General features: G+C 54.6%; 2 protein-coding genes across 5 annotated transcripts; both read right to left on the minus strand.

Annotated features, from left to right (window-relative positions):
- Nucleotides 1–892: 892 nt before the first annotated feature.
- RASIP1 (Ras interacting protein 1) lies at nucleotides 893–14,076 on the minus strand. 2 transcript variants are annotated; one of them, XM_082862498.1, is made up of 14 exons: nucleotides 13,973–14,076; nucleotides 13,596–13,736; nucleotides 12,827–12,993; nucleotides 12,314–12,758; nucleotides 10,421–10,474; nucleotides 10,119–10,320; nucleotides 6,390–7,043; nucleotides 5,650–5,687; nucleotides 5,264–5,415; nucleotides 5,042–5,145; nucleotides 3,406–3,649; nucleotides 3,028–3,200; nucleotides 1,845–1,992; nucleotides 893–1,270 (listed from the first exon to the last, which is right to left on the minus strand). In XM_082862498.1, the coding sequence occupies exons 2-14, from the start codon at nucleotides 13,730–13,732 to the stop codon at nucleotides 1,071–1,073; spliced, it is 2,718 nt and encodes a 905-aa protein (XP_082718624.1). In that variant the 5' UTR covers nucleotides 13,733–13,736; nucleotides 13,973–14,076; the 3' UTR covers nucleotides 893–1,070. The 2 variants fall into 2 exon arrangements, with proteins under 2 accessions (XP_082718624.1, XP_082718623.1); XM_082862497.1 differs by having other exon boundaries at nucleotides 10,119–10,474; nucleotides 12,314–12,993.
- A 147-nt stretch (nucleotides 14,077–14,223) lies between these two features.
- IZUMO1 (izumo sperm-oocyte fusion 1) lies at nucleotides 14,224–18,045 on the minus strand. Of its 3 annotated transcripts, XM_082862501.1 has the most exons (10): nucleotides 17,613–18,045; nucleotides 17,178–17,252; nucleotides 16,709–16,795; nucleotides 16,427–16,447; nucleotides 15,998–16,078; nucleotides 15,708–15,808; nucleotides 15,290–15,443; nucleotides 14,879–14,947; nucleotides 14,719–14,755; nucleotides 14,393–14,497 (listed from the first exon to the last, which is right to left on the minus strand). In XM_082862501.1, exons 1-9 carry the CDS (start codon nucleotides 17,848–17,850, stop codon nucleotides 14,736–14,738), a joined length of 846 nt encoding a protein of 281 aa, XP_082718627.1. In that variant the 5' UTR covers nucleotides 17,851–18,045; the 3' UTR covers nucleotides 14,393–14,497; nucleotides 14,719–14,735. The 3 variants fall into 3 exon arrangements, with proteins under 3 accessions (XP_082718625.1, XP_082718627.1, XP_082718626.1); XM_082862499.1 differs by having other exon boundaries at nucleotides 14,224–14,497; nucleotides 14,740–14,947; XM_082862500.1 differs by having other exon boundaries at nucleotides 14,719–14,947.
- Between the last annotated feature and the right edge of the window lie 531 nt (nucleotides 18,046–18,576).

Raw genomic sequence — 18,576 nt, forward strand, 5'->3', positions numbered from 1 at the left:
GTGTCGGGAGCGATGGAGAGGGGCGGGGGGAGACAGGAGCCCCTCCTGGCCTCCTGAGAAGGGGCGGGAGCACGGACTGGGAGGGCCTGGGGCGGGGCGGAAGTCGGGGTTCCCGGCTCGCTCCTCCTCCATGTCCTGGGGCTGCGGGGTCGAAAGGGGCAGCGGCGGGAGGACTGACAGAAGCAGGTGCCAGGAGAGGGGCGCAGGGTGAGCAGCAGCGGCAGGTGGTCGTGCCCCGTCCCTATAGGCAGGTGCCACCTGTCGCTTACTTTTTCCCTGACGCAGCAGCCAGAGTCGGATTCAGGGGAGGGAAAAGTTCAAACTGGAGCCCTGAACTCCTGGGTGTGAGGGAGGAGGGGGCTGGAGACCTGAATTCCTGCGTTTGAAGAAAAAGAGGCAGAGGCTTGGACTCCTGGGCCCGAGGGAGGAGTCCGTTGCGGGCCCATACTTTCGGATGTGAGGGAAGAGGGATTCCAGAACAGGGACAAGAAACGTTGAGACTCATCAGTGTGCCCGACAGGCAGAAAGGTCCAGAAGGGGCTTGGGAACCCAGACTCCTGGGTCTGAGGGAGGAGGCTGGAGTATGGGCTATGGAAGGTCGTAGGGAGCGCTGGCTATTTCCCACTGGCAAGACTGAGGGCGTGATCTTTGGCAGAACAAGTTTAGGGCTCTGTCCTGAGATGCGTGGGAGGCCACAGTGCTCCTGGATTGGATTACATGCAAGAGGGCAAGCTGAGGCCGTGGCTATAAATATCACGGAGGATTCGGCAGGAGCCCAATGCTCCAGGCAAGGGCCCTGATGCCTTATTCCACAGAAAATCGTCACTACCGCTCCCGAGTCTTAACAATAGAGGCATTGCCAATACCACAGATACCTTTATTGTTCCTGGCACTCAAATTCCCAAACCCATCTTCCCACGGTCCCATCCTCTACTACCCCAAAACTCAAACTCCCAGCATTCCACGCGGGGAAAACTACAACTTCCAGAAAGCTCTGCGCTCAGACAGGCTCTAGACTCTAGAGAAGCCGATGAATTTTCAAGGTTCGCGCGCTCGTTTGCTATTGGTTTTCAAGGAGGCGTGGCCACGGGAGGTCCGTGGCGGTGATTGGCCGGCAGTTCCTGCTGCTCAAGATCCCAGAGGAGGCGGCGGAGCCTGCGCAGTTCACGGTGCAGGGCGTCGTCCGTCACGGGACCGGTGAGGCTGAGGCGCGAGCTGCCCAAGGGCAGGATGAGGGGTGGATGGGAGGAGAAGCTTTCGAAGATGTCCCCTATGAGACCGAAGAAGTCGGGGTTAAATTCTGAAAATGGGCGTGAGGCAGCAGTGTCGGGGATAGCCGATACTGCGTCACGCCCGAAGAAAGGAAAAAAACCCCGGCAACTACTGGAGCAGGGTCCCCTCAAACGCGACTCTTGGGAGTCCCTAAGCATCATGGGAGCTGTAGTTCAGACTATGAAAGGCCACCGTTGCCTGGGAAACGGGCCATATAGTTGGGTTCTTGGGTCCATTAGGGAGGAAGGACTGGGAACTTCGTTGTACAGATTCCTTAGAGTGGAGGGGCCTGAAACTCGGCCTCCTTGGTGAGGAGGAAAGAGGGAAAGAGGGGGAAAGGGGCTGGGGACCTGAACCGCTGCGAAAAAAATAAGGAGCTGGGGGCTTGAACTCCTGTATCCTGGGGGAGAATACTGTATCCTGGGATCCAGCACTTAGATCCCGGGGCAGGAGAGGGTTAGGGGTCCAGAATCTTGGACCAGGAGGAAGGAGTTGGGGGGCTATGGATCCCTAGGTCCTGAGGACAGAAGAAAGCTGACAGCCCCAATGCCTCTGTCCCTATTTCTCCTCACCTGTGTCCACAGCATCTCGCTCTGCAGGGGGAGGATCCCAGGCAGGTGGAGGCCCGCGGCCAGGACCCAGCTGGTAGTGGCTGAGCAGATGGTGGAGCTGAGCAGGGGTCAGCGTGGGGTGGTCAGTTCGTAGGCTGCTCCATGAAGCCTGGTGGGAAGATGAGGTGAAAAATCCACGATCATTGTGGGGCAGCTGAGAAATCCTAAGTGGAAGGCCCTCCATAGAAGAGGGCATGGATGTAGTGGGTAGACAGTGATGTCTGTGCAATGTTTTCCAGGTACTGTGAGACATGGTTGTCACCAAAGTGATAGTGGGAAAGGGCATACTCAGCTTTAAAAAAGAAAAATGTGATTTGCTTTGGAATACATGAGGAGGTAGGAGTAGGCAGGGGTGGAGAAGAAACAAAACTGACCCTTAGTTTATGTTACTGTGTGCATAGGTGTTCATTATTCTACTGTGGCTACTTTTTGTAACTGTTTGAAAATTTCTGTACCTAACCTAGATCTAGGCAACAGAATCATCACTGTGGTTAAAACAAGAAACTCAACCCAGATTGCCTGGGTTCAAAAGTCCCAGGCTACTCATTACTTTCTCGCAAACCCTGTGCCTCAGTTTCCTCACCTGTAAATTGGGGGAGAACAGGAACTACCTAACAGGGTTGTTAGGACGATTTAATATGGCAAGATTGTAAAGTACACAGAACTCTGATTATTAAATGCTCTGTAAAAGTTTGATAAATAAAAGTAAATAAATGAAATCAAGTGACCTAGCCTGCCTGATTCTCAGTTTCTTTGTCTGAACAAAATTGTCAATTAATAACCTACTTCACGAGGCTTAGTCAGCATTCAGTGGGAAGGGCTAAACACAGTATCTGGCGTGGAGTTTACGTTCAGTGAATGTTTTAAACGTCACATTCCTTGGTCCCATACCAGACTTCCTGAATCAGCATGTCTGAGGGAGGGGACCCTGGAAACTATTATTAATAAGTCCAGCTGGGATTCAGATGCAGCCAAACTTGGACATTTATGTGGCTGGCTTCCTTCTAGCTGCTGATGCATCACCCATGGTGTCTGAACTGGGACTGGGGATAACATGGAGTCCAAGGGGAGATCCAAGGGTAAGCTGAATACAGAGGATGGATAAGTGGGATTGGACACTCAGAGGTCAGGGGTCAGGAGTCACCTTGAGCAGGGAGGTGCGAGGCACACAGAGCAGGTTCACAGCTATGGAGAGTTTCCGGAAGAACTCAGTGGCAATGTCACCCAGCCCGGCCCCCTGCAGCCAGTCCAAGACAAGGTCCAGGTTGGTTCGGATTTGGACAGCTCGGGACCATTGATAGAAAGGTCGGCCTTGACCTGTGGGGGAAGGGTGCGAGAAGCAATGGGTGCACGGACTCTGGCCTCCTGCCTCCCAGACCTTTCCTATTCTTCAGCTTGGGATCTGGAGCTTCCTCTCCAGAGTCCCTAAAGATGAGGCCTGAGCCTCTGATGTGTCTTAACTGATGCAGGTCTCAGTGGCTCCTGTCTCTGCTTCCCAGACCCTTTCCAGACCAACCCTCACCTCGTTCCATCAGCGAGTTGAGAAGGGATGCATTGGAGAAGAAGAACAAGTAGCCGAAAGTCTGAGACACAAGGTCCGGGTGCAGCTCGCACTGGCTGGTCAGTTCCAGGGCAGCTTGAAACACGCCCAGGGTAGGTCTCAACCCTGGAGGCATGGCCCCCAGCTCGGCTCCAGGCCCCGGCAGCTCTGCCCCAGCTGTGAAAGGGTTACTATCCAGGAGAGCAGGCAGCGTTGAATACAGAGTCTGAGGAGACACAGAGATGCAAACAAGGGATCGGACTACAACTCCCTGGAAGCTTCAGGGTAGTAGAGCATGAAGGTACTGGGGAGCTCCACCAAAGGCTTCTGGGAATTGTAGTCCATTCTACCTTCAACATCCCAAAGGTCTCCATGAGCAAAATCCTTCTTTCCAGATAGGTTCCTAGCATTCATCAGGCCTGGGATACCTCAAGTTTAAGAAAGGCTTTCCAGAAGTGTCTTGGGTATTTTAAGACCACCTCTGATGTAGTTCTCAACAGAGACAGCTCAAGGAGGACAAAGGACGTTGAAAAAAGAGGCTCCCTTCAATCAAAGAATTATTTATCCAGAATTCCCGAAGGAAAGGAAAAGAATGGAGAGTCAGGAAGTGGGAGTGGGGTGGCAGGTAGCCAGTGGAAAGTGAGATCAGGCCAAGGACAGGAAATGAGGTCAGAGCCAAAGAAGAAATAAAACCACACTTGGCAGGGATGTACAGGAAGTGAAGCCTAGGAGGAAAGGGCTTCACAAATCAAGGCTGCTCAAGGAACATAGAGACTACCTGTCCCAAAATATCCCCTTTCATTCTACAGATAAGGAATGAGGCCCACCATAAGACAGAAACCCTGAGAATTCCAAGAAGCAATATTAAGTTCAGGAGTGCGGGTGGTGGGACTTCCCTGGTGGCACAGTGCATAAGACTCCATGCTCCCAATGCAGGGGGCCCAGGTTCAATCCCTGGTCAGGGAACTAGATCCCACATGTGTGCTGCAACTAAGAGTTCACATGCCAAAACTAAGGAGCCCACCTGCCGCAACTAAGGCCCAGCACAACCAAATAAATAAATATTAAAAAAAAAAAAAGAGTGGTGGTGGGGGACTGGGGCAGGAAGCAGGCCCTACAGGATGGGCACTCCAGGGAGAAAAAGGCTTGTGGCTCAGAAAAGGGAATGAATTCAAAGCTATAGGAAGTGAGGTCAGCAAACACAGAAAGTGAGGACTGAATAAAGAGGTTTAATTTAAATGACAGTGCCTAGTATTATTTGATCTATATCTATCTATCTATCTAACTTATCAGTGACTTAAGACTGGACTTAGAAAACAGTAGCTTGAGAAAGTGGTAACAGTGATATAACCAGGCAGTGAAGTCAGCCTATGAGGAGGGGATAGTTGCAGAGACAGGAAGAGAAGTCAGGAAGGCAGGAAGTGATGTAAGCTCAAACAGGAACTGGTACCAGAACAGCAAAGTGCGAGGTGGGGGAGGGGCTGGGACATGGGAAGTGATGTCAGAAGCAGGAAATGTTGCTAGGTCAAATAAGAAGTGACACCAGATGTAGTTCATGTGATGCAGTTCAAACAGGAAGTGATGCTACACCAAACAGGAAGCAGGGATCAAGGCCAACCTTGGTGAGGTAGTAGACAGACTGCTGGAAGGTACACATGATGACCTCATCCAGGAGGGCCATAGCCTCGTCACACAATTCCAAGTCATTGCAGAGCTGTGGGTCTGAGGACAGGCATAGGAGTGAGAGGGAGAACCAGAGGCTGCCAGGCAGAAGCCCAGGTCCCCAGGTGCAGGGAACGGCAGGAGGCTTGGACAAGCATGGGCCTGGGTCAGAGCTCACCCTCCTGGTCGGCCTCCTTCTCCATCTCTAGCACCTTCTCCTGCACAAAGCTCAGCAGCTCCGTGGTGTTGGCCATCCATAGCATGAGTGGCCGCAACTCCACAGACACAGCCTCAGGGGTCAAGGGCACCTCAGGAACCCCCTCAGGGTGGCTGGGAAAAGGGGAAGGGACTTGGAATCCTTGCCCAATTCCCTGCCCCCAAATATGTCCAAGCCCCGAGATCTGGGTCTAACTGGGGTCAGAGTCCAACCCTCATTTCACAACTAGAAAAGTTGAGTCCCAAAGAAGCTTGCACTAAAACATGCAAGGAAATGTGAACATAGAACTGGCTGCGAATCCTGACCCCCACATCACTCTAGACCCTTCTCCCCAGAGTTTCTCTTACTTTTCTGGCTGACGGTCTCCAATTTCCTTAATCTTTTCCTGTGGAACAGTAAGATCAGAATTAAGGTGAGGTGGACAAGGAAGAGAGGCCTATGAGTTAATGCCCTGAGTTTTCCTTTTTGACAAGAGACTCTCCCCAATTTTCAAATGGACTCTGATCCTCAAGCTTCAGAATAGTCAATCCTCTTCTTACAGTTTAAAACACACACACCTATGATTAATGGTGGTCTGTCTCCCTTTAGGTCTACTTCTGCTCAAATGGAGTTTCCCCCTATTCAAAAACAACCTCCTAAACCTTTCTTCTAACTAGGCCTCAGCTCAATAGGATGGAACTTCCCCCGCCTCCCCCACCCCCAACTCTGAATGGCTTCTCCCTGGCAGTTCCATCTGCTGGTCCAGTGGGTTTGTTCTCACTCGCCTCCAAGAATGGTCTCGCCCACTACGGCTCCAACCTTCAGGGATCTCTTCCCCTACCCCATCTCCCAGGATGGTTTCTTCCAATATCCCCCGGCTGCAAAGATAGGTACTACTGTACTGTCTTCTCTTAAAGCACTGTGGATTAATCCACAGCTCCCAGCATCCCTTGGGGCCCCTTGCTTAATAGCTCAAGCCCCCTCCTGAGGTATCCTGGGAGATGTAGTTTTGTCCTGCCCAACTACGGAACTAAGGTTGGAGGTGGCTAGAGGCTCGGGAAAGGACTTGGGGCGCAGATGGGACTGGACGCAGGTTGGCAGTGCTCACCCAGACAGCCTCCTTGATGAGACGGGCCAGGCGGCCCAGCAGGCGCGGCAGGTGGCCCAGCTCCAGCTCCCGAGCTGAGTGCTGCACACACAGCGCCAGCAGCGTGGCGGGCCCCAGGGGCGGCAGGTCCCCGGCGCCGGCGGCCGCGGCACGCACGATCTCACCCAGCAGCGCCTCTTCCTCGCGCGGCCGAAAGCGCAGCACGGGCTCGCGGCCGTCCAGGTAGGCCGCCAGTGCCTCACCACGCTCCTGCAGGCCACGGCCACACAGGCGGCAAGAGAAAGCCCAGCCGGGGCCCGGCGGTGTGGCCCCGGGGCGTGCGGGCAGCCACGGAGGCCTCGCCGGCCCCGCGCCCCCAGCGCGGGGGTCCTTGTACATGAACAGGAAGTGCTCACCAAGCCCCAGCAGGTCGCCCGGATGCAGCTCAGTCTCCCGCAGCAGGAGGCACCCATTGTGCGTGACCGGGGCTCCCCGGGATGGGCGCACCATCGCCGGGGGCTCAGGACCTGCGCGCACTGTGCAGTGACGCGGCAGGATGTCCGGGGCGTTGAGAAAGGTGTCTACATACGGGGCTGGGGACCCACCGCGGGCCGAGGAGTTCCCACCCCGGCCGAACACGTGCTGCTCCCGAGTCATCACATACACCACGAAGTCCTGGAGGGAAAGTGAAGATGCACTAAAGGACACCACTCCACGAGGACTGGATGCTTCTGAGGAAATCCCTTACCCACAGTTGACCAGACCCCTTGAATGAGCACTTCCAAGGAGATCTCCTGGGATCCCAAAGGACTCACCAATTACCTCCGACCTCCCATGAGTGGACTCTTCAAAGGCATTTCCTATGGTGAACTGTCCCATAACATCCATCCTGAAGACTGGATACGAGGAAACCCCTTTCTTGACATGGGCTCTACCATTTCCCTCCCTCAAAGAATGGATGCTTCCCGGGAGATCTTTTTCCAATGGATTCTCCCATCTTCTCACCTCCTCTGAATGGACTCCTTCAAGCCAATCCCTTCCTACAGTGGATTCTCCCATAACATCCAGCCCAAAGAATGGGTGCTTCCAAGGACACCACATCTCCATTACTAAAATGGACTGTCCCACTACCCTCACCCTCTAAGAATGGACCTTCCCAAGGAAACCTTCTTTCTCCTAGGAACTCTCCCATTTCCCTACCCTAGTCCCCACTTGCCCATCATTCCACCCCTGTGATGGAGGCTTTCAAAGACATTTCCCCTTCCAATAATAGTTTCTCTCAATATTCCCAAAGCAAGGATACCTTTAAAGAGACTTCCCCTTTGAACAAAGGTTTCTTCCAGTATCTCTACCCCATGAATGTACACTTCCAAGGAGACCCACTTTCTGTAATGGACTCTCATTTTCTCCCACCCCATAAATTTACTTCCAAGGAGCCGTAATTCTACAATGGACTCACCTATTCCCCCCACTCCCAGGATGGAGGATTCCAAAGACACTCTCCCTCCCATCAACGGATGCTCTCAATATTCCCATCCCCAAAAAGGACGTCTCCAAGGAGATCTCCATACAGTGGCACTTCTAGTAACCCCATCTTATAAATAGATGTTTTCAAGGAGACCCTCTTCTTATAATGGAGTGTCCCATTTCATCCACCAGATGAAGAGGTGCATTCCAGAAGACCCCTTCCTAAAAATGACTCTCCCATCTGCATCCTATAAAAATGGAAGCACTCTGTCTGACCCCCTTCCTAAAGTAGACACTTCTGTTCCCCATTCATGTCTGAGAAAACAGTCATCCTGATATCCATAAATCCCCTCCCTACACTGAACTCTCTCCCACTACCTCCACCCCATGAATGCACATTTCTAAATTTCCTTACTACAATGTATTGGTTCATTTGCCTCTTGAGAAATATGGATCTTTCCATATTTCTGATCACCTTCTGAAGGTAGAATCTCCTATTTTTCATCCCTGTCTGGAGGAATGGAATGATCCTGAATACCCGAACCCCCTTTTTACAATGGGCTCTCCTGTTCCTTAACCCAAGAAGGGATTCTTCCACTGCACCTCACATGAACTCTCACATTACAGACACCCATGAACAGATGAATGCAAAGAAATTCCTCTCTACAAGAGATTAAACTCTTACTCCTGTTCCCAAGGAACGGACACTTCCAATGAAGCCTCTTACAAAGAAATTTCTCATGAATCCCATCTGAAAGAATGGATATTTCCAATGTTTCCCTCTCTTCCCATAACGTACTTTCTTATATTCCCAGAACAGATCCTTCCAATTTGACCACCTTTCCTAAATAGAGCCTCCTATTCACCAACCTTGTCTGGAGGAATGGGCTGTTATAATATATACAAACCCCTTCCTACAATGAACTTTCCCTGTCCTGTTGCCCCAGCAAGGAAGAATGAATTCCTCCAATGCAAGTTCTTTGAATAGTTTTAACCTCTCACCCATATACACAGCCAAGTGACCTAACCCAGATGGATCCCTCTCTGAGAGTAAAAATGGAACTGTTCAGTAAACTCCACCACCTTCCAGAGTGGGCTTTCCCATTGATTCCAGTTGTACCTGTTGAGCTTGGCTGTACCACTGTTACCCAAAGGTGGACAAAACCATAAGAATGATTCTCCTAATTATCATACACACACACACACACACACACACACGAATATTTCCAATAATACATTACACTTCTTTAATGAAATAACTTACCACTGGCCCCCAACCACTAATCCTTTCTTTCTCTTGTTCCCCAACACTCAAACAAGTTCTCCTATTGCCACTCATATATGTAAAATAAGAGTATCACTACCACCTGTCCCCATCAACAATGTTCACAATCGTTCCAAAGTAAACCATCAACTTAAAAAAATGATTTAGGGACTTCCCTGGTGGTCCAGTGGTAAAGAATTCGCCTTCCAATGCAGGGGACTCGGGTTCGATTCCTGGTCGGGGAACTAAGACCCCACATGCTGCGGGGCAACTAAGCCCGCGTGCTGCAAAGTACGGAGTCCGCGCGACACAACTAGAGAGAAGCCCTGGCACCGCAACGAAGTGTCCGCGCCCGCAACAAGAGATCCCGCATGCTGCAACTAAGACCCAAGACCGCCAAAAATAAAAATTAATTAATTAATTAATTAAATATTCTTTAAAAAATGATTCAATCCACTCCTCCTAAGACAACATAGGCTTACCCCGAACAAGATTCCAGGCATCAATCAAATTATCTCCCTCCCCAGAAGATACTCTTCCATTACTCTCCCTCAAGAAAGAGAGGCCTCCAAGAAGATCTTTCTAAAATAGGCTCTCCCAGGAGTTACGGCTGGGCATGGACTAGTGGTTAGAATTCCGGGCTTTCACTGCTGTGGCCCGGGTTCAATCCCTGGTCGGGGAACTGAGATCCCGCAAGTCGCACAGCGCGGGAAAATAAAATATAAAATAAAGTGGGCTCTCCCATTCTCCCTGGAGGAAGACACTGCTTTCTCCCAACTTTGAAAGAAATGAATCATCGCCTACTTGCCCCTCCAGTGAAATCCTTCTCCGACATCTATCTCCACCACTCCCATTCTCTTCTCTGATATTATCTCCTACTCTGGAACCTGGCTGGGACCATACCTTCCAACATACCTGAAACTAACGCGACCCACGGGATTCTGGGAGTTGTAGTTTTGCCGCCCATTCAACCAAAGGGTGGGGCATAGGTCTCTCTCGTTAGGACAGGTTGCGCTTACCTGGGCGTCCTGGTAGCCCTGCAGCAGCAGGAAGTAGGGGCGGTTGCTGGGGGCCTGGATGAGGCACTGGGTCAATTGATCGAAGTCGCCGGGGTCTACAGGTCCGATTTGGGCATCGGCTGCCCCTGGGGCCATGCTAAGTGCCTGCTGCCTGCGCTCCTGCTGCCGCCGCCTCCGACCCTGCAGACTGAGCTCCGATACGCTGCGCCGCAAGGACAGGTTTTCCGAGCGCTCCTTGCCCCCGGACCCAGCCGAGGGCCCTGACCCCGACCCCGGGCCGGGACTGGCCAGCGCCGCCCCACCTGACGCCGCGCGGGAGCGGTTCTTCTGTGGCCGCCACGAGGGGGCGCCCGTGCCTGCCGAGAGAGATGGAGAAAGATGAGACAGAGACTGGAAAGAGCTAGAGATTCTAAAGAGACAATTGGCTGCAAAGAGGTGAGGCTGCTTCCCACATTTAGGTTTTTGCATATGCTGTTCCCTGTGCCTGGAACATACTTCCTGCTTGACTCCTACCCATCTTGTAATTTCAGCTCATAAATTCATTCATTCTGGGCTTCCCTGGTGGCGCAGTGGTTGAGAGTCCGCCTGCCAATGCAGGGGACACGGGTTCGAGCCCTGGTCTGGGAAGATCCCACATGCCACGGAGCAACTAGGCCCGTGAGCCACAACTACTGAGCCTGCGCGTCTGGAGCCTGTGCTCCGCAACAAGAGAGGCCACGATAGTGAGAGGCCCGTGCACCGCGATGAAGAGTGGCCTCCGCTTGCCACAACTAGAGAAAGCCCTCGCACAGAAACGAAGACCCAACACAGCCAAAAATAAATAAATAAATAAATAAATTATTTAAAAAATTCATTCATTCTTTCAGTTAATATTTTTTGAGCCCCTACTATGTGCCAGGCACTGTTCTAGGCACTAGAACTGTTCACGAAGAACCGAGAAGATACTGCCCCAAGGAAAGCAGAAACCACCTCCTCTTGAACACCCTTCCCTGACATTCCAAGTCGAAGCAGAGAAGGGCACCACTGGCGCTCCGAACTTTGTCACACACAGCCCTGGCATCTAGTAGGTGCCCAGTGGAAATGAGCTGAATGAGTGAACTGATGTTTTTCTCACTGGGCTGTGAAATCTAGAAGGTCGGGAACTTGTCAATGTCCCCACTGTATTCCCCCAGGGCCCTAAATAATGTGTGGCCCACAGAAGGTGTTCAGTGAATGCTTTTTGGAAAAAAAAAAAAAGGAAAAGAAAAAAAGACAATGATGGTTATAATTGCATTCTTTATTTAGCAACTACTATGTGCCAAACCCTGTGCTAAACCCCTTTATATGCATTATATCATTGAATCTTCGCCTAGGATTTTGCTGGGTTTAACCGGCGAAGAAAGCCCATGAGTGTAACTGCTACACCACTCTATCTCTCAAAGGGAGACTCGGGAACAGAAAAGCTGTGAGAAGGCTCCCTGAGCAGACACTATCTTTGTGAGCCCAGCCCCACCCCTGCCAGACTGTGCCCCCTCCTTTGTTATTTCATCACAGGTGCACCTCCTGTTCCAGGCCGGGCCTTCTCAAATACTAGGCCCCCAAGTAGCCTGGTCGTTGGCCAATACAAATACCGCTTCATTTCCGGTGCACCACCCTCAAGCCCCCACTCAGGCTTTGCAGCCAACCCAGCCTAAGGTCACCTGGTCCAAGGCCCACCCTTCTGAAGCTCCGCCCTTTCTTAGGCCCTGATCTAATAGCCCATTTCTTCACCTTACAAGCGCGTCCCCCTTCTAGCTTCCATCCACATAGGCCCTGCCCCTCACGAGCCAATTCAGCCTACTATTGAGAGGCCATCTGCCATCAGGACCACTCATCTGCCCTGCGCAATATCTCTGCCTTCCTATTACTCCATTCCAAGGCCCCGCCCCAGCATCGCAGGCCCCGCCCATCAACTCTGCACCTATCCCAAGAGCAAAGTCCTCGGGCCTAGGCCATCTGGCTGACCTAGGTCCTGCCCCACCTCCGCCTTCCCCTAGACCCAGTGCTATAGGTCCCGCGCAGTCCCCGTCCCGCGGACCCCTCCCCCGGCGCCCGCCATCCTGTCCCAACAGTCCCTCAGGCCCCGCCCACACTGGATCCGCCCCAAGTCCCACCCATCCCTCCGCAGGCCCCGCCCCCAGAATCCGGCTTCCCCACCCCACCCACCCCCAGCTCACCGTCGCCGTCTGCCGCTCCGAAGGCCTCCTGCTCCAGGCGGCGCGCCTCCTCGCGGCCGCGTAGCTCGAAACGCCGCGCCCAGCCGGGCCGCGCCCGCCAAAGCTCCTGCACCAGCAGTGGGCGCTCCGAGTCGCCCAGAACTCGCAGGTGCTCCGCCCGCCACTCGCCGCTGCCAATGGTGCCCGCCGCGGGCCGGCCCAGCGCGTCGCACAGCGCGAAGGCGTCCACGCAGCTGCTCTCGCCGGGGCCGCTGCCGGGGCTGCCGGCCAGACCGTAGCGCTCCAGCGCCTCGGCCACCAGCTCGCGCGCCGTGGAGCGCGCCGTGGCCAGCACGCTCTTGTAGTTGGCGCCCGAAGCCAACCCGGCGCCGAAGATCTTGAGGACCCCCGGGGGCGCCGTGGCGCGGGCGGCCAGTGGCGGCTCGGGGGACACGCCCGCCGCCAGCTCCGGCAGCTTCTTCTCGCTGGCCCAGCGCTGCGCGGCCCCCGGAGTCCCGGGGGCTCCCGCGCCACCGGACCCCGTGGTCCCCGAGCCCCGAAAGAGCTGAGAGATGCGCTTGGCGCGGCTCCCTGAGGCTCCCCCGGCCGCCTTGACCGCGCCCACTCGCCGCAGCTCCACGTGCGGCGGCGGCGGGGGCAGTGGCTCGCTGCTGCGGCTCCCCGTGTCCGAAGACGAAGACCTGGGAGCCCACCAGCGAGCAGAGACACGGGAGAGAGAACCAGAAAGACATGCAGAGACGGGGGTAGGGGTTAGAGAAAGAGAGAGGTGGGCAGAGACCCAGAGTGGGGGGGGGGGGCGGGGAGGAACAGAGACCCAGAAAGGGAGGGACAGAACCCAGAGATAGTGGGGGACAAACACCCCCAGAAGGACGAGAGACGCGAGGTGTATAGAGATGGGGGGTGGCGTGGGCAGAGGCCAGAGGCAAAGAGAGAGCGAAGGAGAGAAAATAAATAAATAAAGGCGAGTCCCACAGAAGGAAATTCCAAGAGGTGAGCAGGGAGAGGAGGAAGGTGAACCAAACCGCTACTCCTACTGTGTCCCTATCCCCGTGTCCACTGGCCTAAGCCCATCTCCAGGCCCAGCACTTCCCTCACCGGACCCTATATCACTGGGGCCCACTGTCCCCTACCGCCTGCCATCTCACTTGCCCATTCAGGACAGGAACTGGAGCCAACTCTTTCCGGTTCCCTGGCATTACCAGTGCAGGGACTGGGTCATAAACAGGGACAGATGGGAGGCAGGTGGGGCAGGGGCAGGAGCCGTGAGGAGGTGGGCACTCACTTGACAGAGACAGCGCTGGGCCAGCGTCGACCCAGCTTGGCCAGTTGCTTCCTGGGAGAATTGATCCACAGGCCCACCGGGAGATGGAGCTTCCCAAAGCGGGGGCTTCCGCCCTCCTTCCGCTCACCAGATAGCATGGCCCTAAGGGAGGGTGGATAAAGCCCCGGCTCCTGAGGCCTTGAGAGGTAGGGATGGGGTGAAGGGGGACCTGGACTCCTGAGTCAGAGGGAGGAGGGGTCTGGGACCCGGCCTCCAGAATCTGGGCGGAGGAGGGGATGGGAGCCCGGATTGCTGGTTGCTGGGATAGGGGGTGGCTGGGGAATGACTCCTGGGTCTGAGGGAGGAGGGTGCTGGACTCCTGGGTCCCCAGCTCTTACCCTGCTTCGGGTCCCGGCAGCACCCGGGGGCCCTGGCTCCGCTTGCCCTGGTTGGTTCCTGACCCCGCTGCTCCTGTTCAGCCTTTGCCTCTGCCCCAGCTCCCAGCACTGGGTGGGGGACAGGAAAAGGCAAGAGGAAACCGGCAGGAAGAGCGGGGAGGGGGCGTCCTGTGAGGGGACCGGGCCTGGGGGAGGAGACCTGGGGAAGGCTGGCCCGGCCCCACTCCTTGATTCTGGAATTACATCGCAGCCAGTTGGCCCCTTCCAGGACCCACAGGACCAGGTTCCCAGCCCCTCCTCCCTCAGACAGAAGACCATCCCCAGGCTTCCCTAGGGGAACCAAAAGTTAGAATCAGTCCGGAGGAGTGAGTCAGATACTTAGACAACCAGATAAATATTTATTTTCTCCTTGATTCTTTGGCCTTTTCTTCTGAAACCTCAGAGTCCTGAGCAGCTCCACTGCCAGTGCTGAACCAGGAGGACTTTATGAAATCGATCACTTTCCCAGACCGAGATAAAAGTATCCTGGTTGGGGTACAAATAGCAGAAACAAGGTTAAGTCCTAATGAGGGAGGAACACCCCTCTCAGCCTCCCTATGTTTGATCTTATTCTAGCAGTTATCCAAGCTTCGCCCTCCTAGGTAAGCCCCGCTCCCGGAGGAAGTCCGGCTCTCAGCGCTCCTTGGCTGGAGACCCCCTTCTGTATTAGGTAGTTGGAAGCCCCCGCCCCTCGCTCCAAGCCCTGCCTTCTTCAGTGGGCGGCTCACACGGTGGCAACACTGGCTATCAGCACGACAAAGCCCCAGATCAGCAGCCAGGCCAGGCGGCTCCTCAGCACTTTCTCTGGCTTCGGAGACTGTGACTGGAGGGTTGTGGCCGTCCGGGGGCGATCCAAAGTCACCTCACCTGGGGCCACCTCATCCTCGGTTTCAGTGTTTGGTGACGGTATCTCCTCCACGATTCTTTTGGGCAATACTGATAGAACAGGGTTAAGGAGCAGTCCTGGGAGGGCGCGAAGGTCCTGCCAAGGCCAAGGCAAGCTCTCCCCACAGTAACTTGCCCCAGGACCCAGGCCCTCCGGGGCATAATTACGCCTCCAACTGCGTGAAGCCCAAACACACCCACAAGGGAGCCCTGGCCCAGTGGCCAGAGGCCACACTCAGGACAGGAAGCCATACCCTCGTGGCCTGAAACCACACCCCGATGGGAAGTTATGCCCCATAAGCCACGCCCCTGAAGCAGGCCACTCCCCTGAAGCCGCCCCCCCACACACACCAGGACCCTGAATCCCACTTCTCTCAACTCCCCAGCACTGACCTGTGACATGAAAATAGATGATCGTGGCTGGACTGGATTGCACGGAGCCCAGCTCGCAGCGATAGGTGCCTGCATCCTTTGGACGCACCATGGTCTTGGTCAGCGTGGGCTCCTTCCCCTTGGACATCAAGGTCTCAGAATTGTTCCCCCAAACCTAAACCCAAGCTCAAGGGGTCACAGAGGCCTGGGGAATTCAGGGGTTGGGGAGTGCAGGGGTGAGAAGATCATGGGGCTTCAGTGGGGAGATGGGAGTCCAGGGTGTACTGGTCAGGGCATGGGTTCCCAGGGGATCAGAAGAAGCCAAACTTGGTAGGTCATGGGTCATGGGCATTATGGGTGCAGGCCTGTGGATACAGGGGCCAGGGGGCTCATGCAAGCCTGATGGAGTTCAAGGGTAACGGGAGTTGGAGGGCCCCACCCTGTAAAAGCTGTAATCGGTCAGGCCTTGAGAGAGTTTATGCCAGTTGAGCTCACAGTCCAGGATCATATCTTCCATCTGATGGACCTTGACTTTGCGCTCTGGGAATAGGCGGTTACTGTGGGATGCTCTTTCACGGTCCTGGGCCCTCTCCCAACCCCCTTCCACTTGGTCTCGCCCCGCCTTTTCTTGTTGGCTGTCTCCAGTCTCCGACCTCTTTAGACTCTTGATCTCTCCTCTGGCTCCGCCCCTCTTGCGCCAACCCCTCCGGCTGGGCCCAGCTTTCTCACCTCCGCAATTCGAGGACTTTCGACAAGAGTGAACCTGCTTCTGGCAGGTACTGCACCAGATCAGAGGCTGCAACATCAAACCTGAAGGGGCAGGTTCGAGGCGGTGTTCTCCCACTAAGAGGCGGGGCTAAGAGGAGAGGGCAGGGCCAAGGGCTGGGGGGGGGCTCAAGAGCCGAATCCTGAGGAGGTCAGCCTGCGGGGCTGGGCTAGAACACAGCCCTGTAGGAAGCCGGTCTAACCAAGCTCAGTAAAGAGTGCAAAAAGTATATGCCCGCTTCCCAAGAAGTCCGAGGTGCAAAAGGAATACGGGAGACCCAGGAACCTCTCCACGTGGAGAATGAAAAAACACACAGACCCAAAAGAGGGAGGCTGGGTATTCACGGGGCAGGGATGAGGGATAGAGGACCAGTTCCCATAATCCGGACTCACCACATTTGTTGGGACAAAACGCTGCCTCGGTATAAAGAATTAAAAAAAAAAAAATCAGATTTCTACGTTAAAGGGGATGAGAGAGGGGGTGAAGGAACAGGCTAGGGCTGGGGCTCTTGAGTTCCAGGAAGGAAAGACTTGGGTGTCTGGACCCCTGGGTCTGAGGGAGGAAGGAGTTGGGAGAGCTGATGGATGGGACTCGGAGAAGCAGAAGGCTGGGGTCAGGGACTCTTGGACTGTGAAAAGAGAACGCTGGGATGCCGGCCTCCCATCTTCTCTCACCCGCTTTTTGAAACTGAGCAGCGTAGCTGGCAAAGTTATCCTTTGCCAGGTGCAACGTCCATAACAGCTCCTTCACGAAGAGCTCGCCTGGGAAGAAGCAGGATGACGCAGAGGAGTCCCCACCCCCACCCTCCTGCTCCTCCCAGATGTGAGGCACAGGAAGTTGACCTCTGCCTGCAGAGCGTGGCTTTTGGGTCTCCTCAGGGAAAGACAATACAATTTAATGACCACTTAACATAATGCTGGCCACTGGGCTAAGCAACAACTGGGATGAAGGCTGTGTTATGGTTTCCATTTTAGAGGTGACAAAGCGCTCAACGCCACACAACTAGGAAACCGGCAGAGCCAGAATTTGAACCTAGGCAGTCTGGTTCCAGAGTCCAGTACCTGACCACCAGACCAGGTGTCACCAGCAATCACTTCCCTGAGAGTTTCTGGAAGCCCTCTCCTGCCCCCTCTGTGCATTTACCTTTTACATCACTGTCCGTGATGCGTTTCAGATCCTTCAGCAAACTCCAAGCTGCCTTTTCCAGTGTGGCCTCATCTGTGGGGGGAGATAAACCCCAGATTCCAAGCATTGCTGTCTCATTGGCTCACCTAGTCTTAGAAACTACAACACCCACGGGGCCAATGGGCAAGGATTGGCCTGGTAAAGGGATTAACCCACGCTGTTGCCTTCTGGGAGTTGTAGTCTTATTTATTACATATGCAATAAAATTGCAGGATAAAAGGTAGGGAGAACAGTATTTGCCAGCCCTGGGGAACCCCAGAATCTGCATCCCAGCCTTCTCCATTCCCGAAACCAGGAGACTGTACCTCCAGCCCTTTCTCCCCAGCACCTCCCAGTAATCCTAGCCCCAGACCCCTCCTTTCCCAGGACCCAGGAGTCGCACTCCGCCCTCACCGACGACCCCCATATAGGAATCCTCGTCAATCGGCAGGTCCTTGAAAGCTTCCACTGCCTGCTTTACCCTTTTCATCACGTTTTTGTGATGCTTGGCCTCCAGGTGGCCAGGCAGGTAATCCGTCTCCAAGGAGTTTAGCGCCTCCACGACGTTTGGATCACACATGACACAGCCCCGGGCAGGAAGCAGGCAGCCGGCCAGAGCCGCCACCAGGAGGGGGAGCCGCCACGGCCCCATTGCGGCCAGAGCGCGCAGTTCGCGCCGAACTCCGGGGAGGCTCCTCTTACCCCAAACCGAGAAGGTGAACGCTAAACGGAGAGAAACCCTTCCCCGAGACTAATGGAGCCCCAATTTGCAGGGCGCACACTTCTCATTAGAAAACCGAGGAGTCCCGAAGCACTCTAACAGCCGCAGCCCGACCTTGACTCCTGACTGTTGTACCTTCCAACACTAGGGTTCGCTGAAGAGTCCAGGTTCTGAGGGCTTTCAGAGAGGAAGAACAGGCCACTCCTTCCACTCTTTTTCCCACGACCAAAATTAAAGATTTTGGCGGAGGAGGGTGGTGAGGGTGAGGTTGGTTGCGTGGTATAGACAGTTTTTAACTGGGGCTCACAGCCACGGTTCGCCCCTTACTAATAGGAACTCCCAAGCCTCTGCCTTCCGGCTACCCACTCAGGGCCCCAAATTCCCAAGAGATATTCCCTGAGGTTTCCTTGGCCCCGCCCAGAAGCCCAACTCTTAGCCTGATTGGACCGCAACAAAGGGAGGCCCCGCCCATAGCTCCATGATGTCACAGCCCCCTTTTCAGACTAGAACTTTCCCAGAGTCTACCGAAGGGGGCTTACCCTGGGGACTCTGGTTTCCAAGCTAAGGAAAGGGCTTCTAGCCTTCAATCTCCGCCTCTCTCTGGGCCCCAGGACCCAGGCTTTTGGCTAGCTGCCCACGGCCCTCGGAAAACTGTCC

Source organism: Leucopleurus acutus (genome assembly GCF_964270905.1).
Source record: "Leucopleurus acutus genome assembly, chromosome: 20".
Classification (NCBI taxonomy): Eukaryota; Metazoa; Chordata; class Mammalia; order Artiodactyla; family Delphinidae; genus Leucopleurus; species Leucopleurus acutus.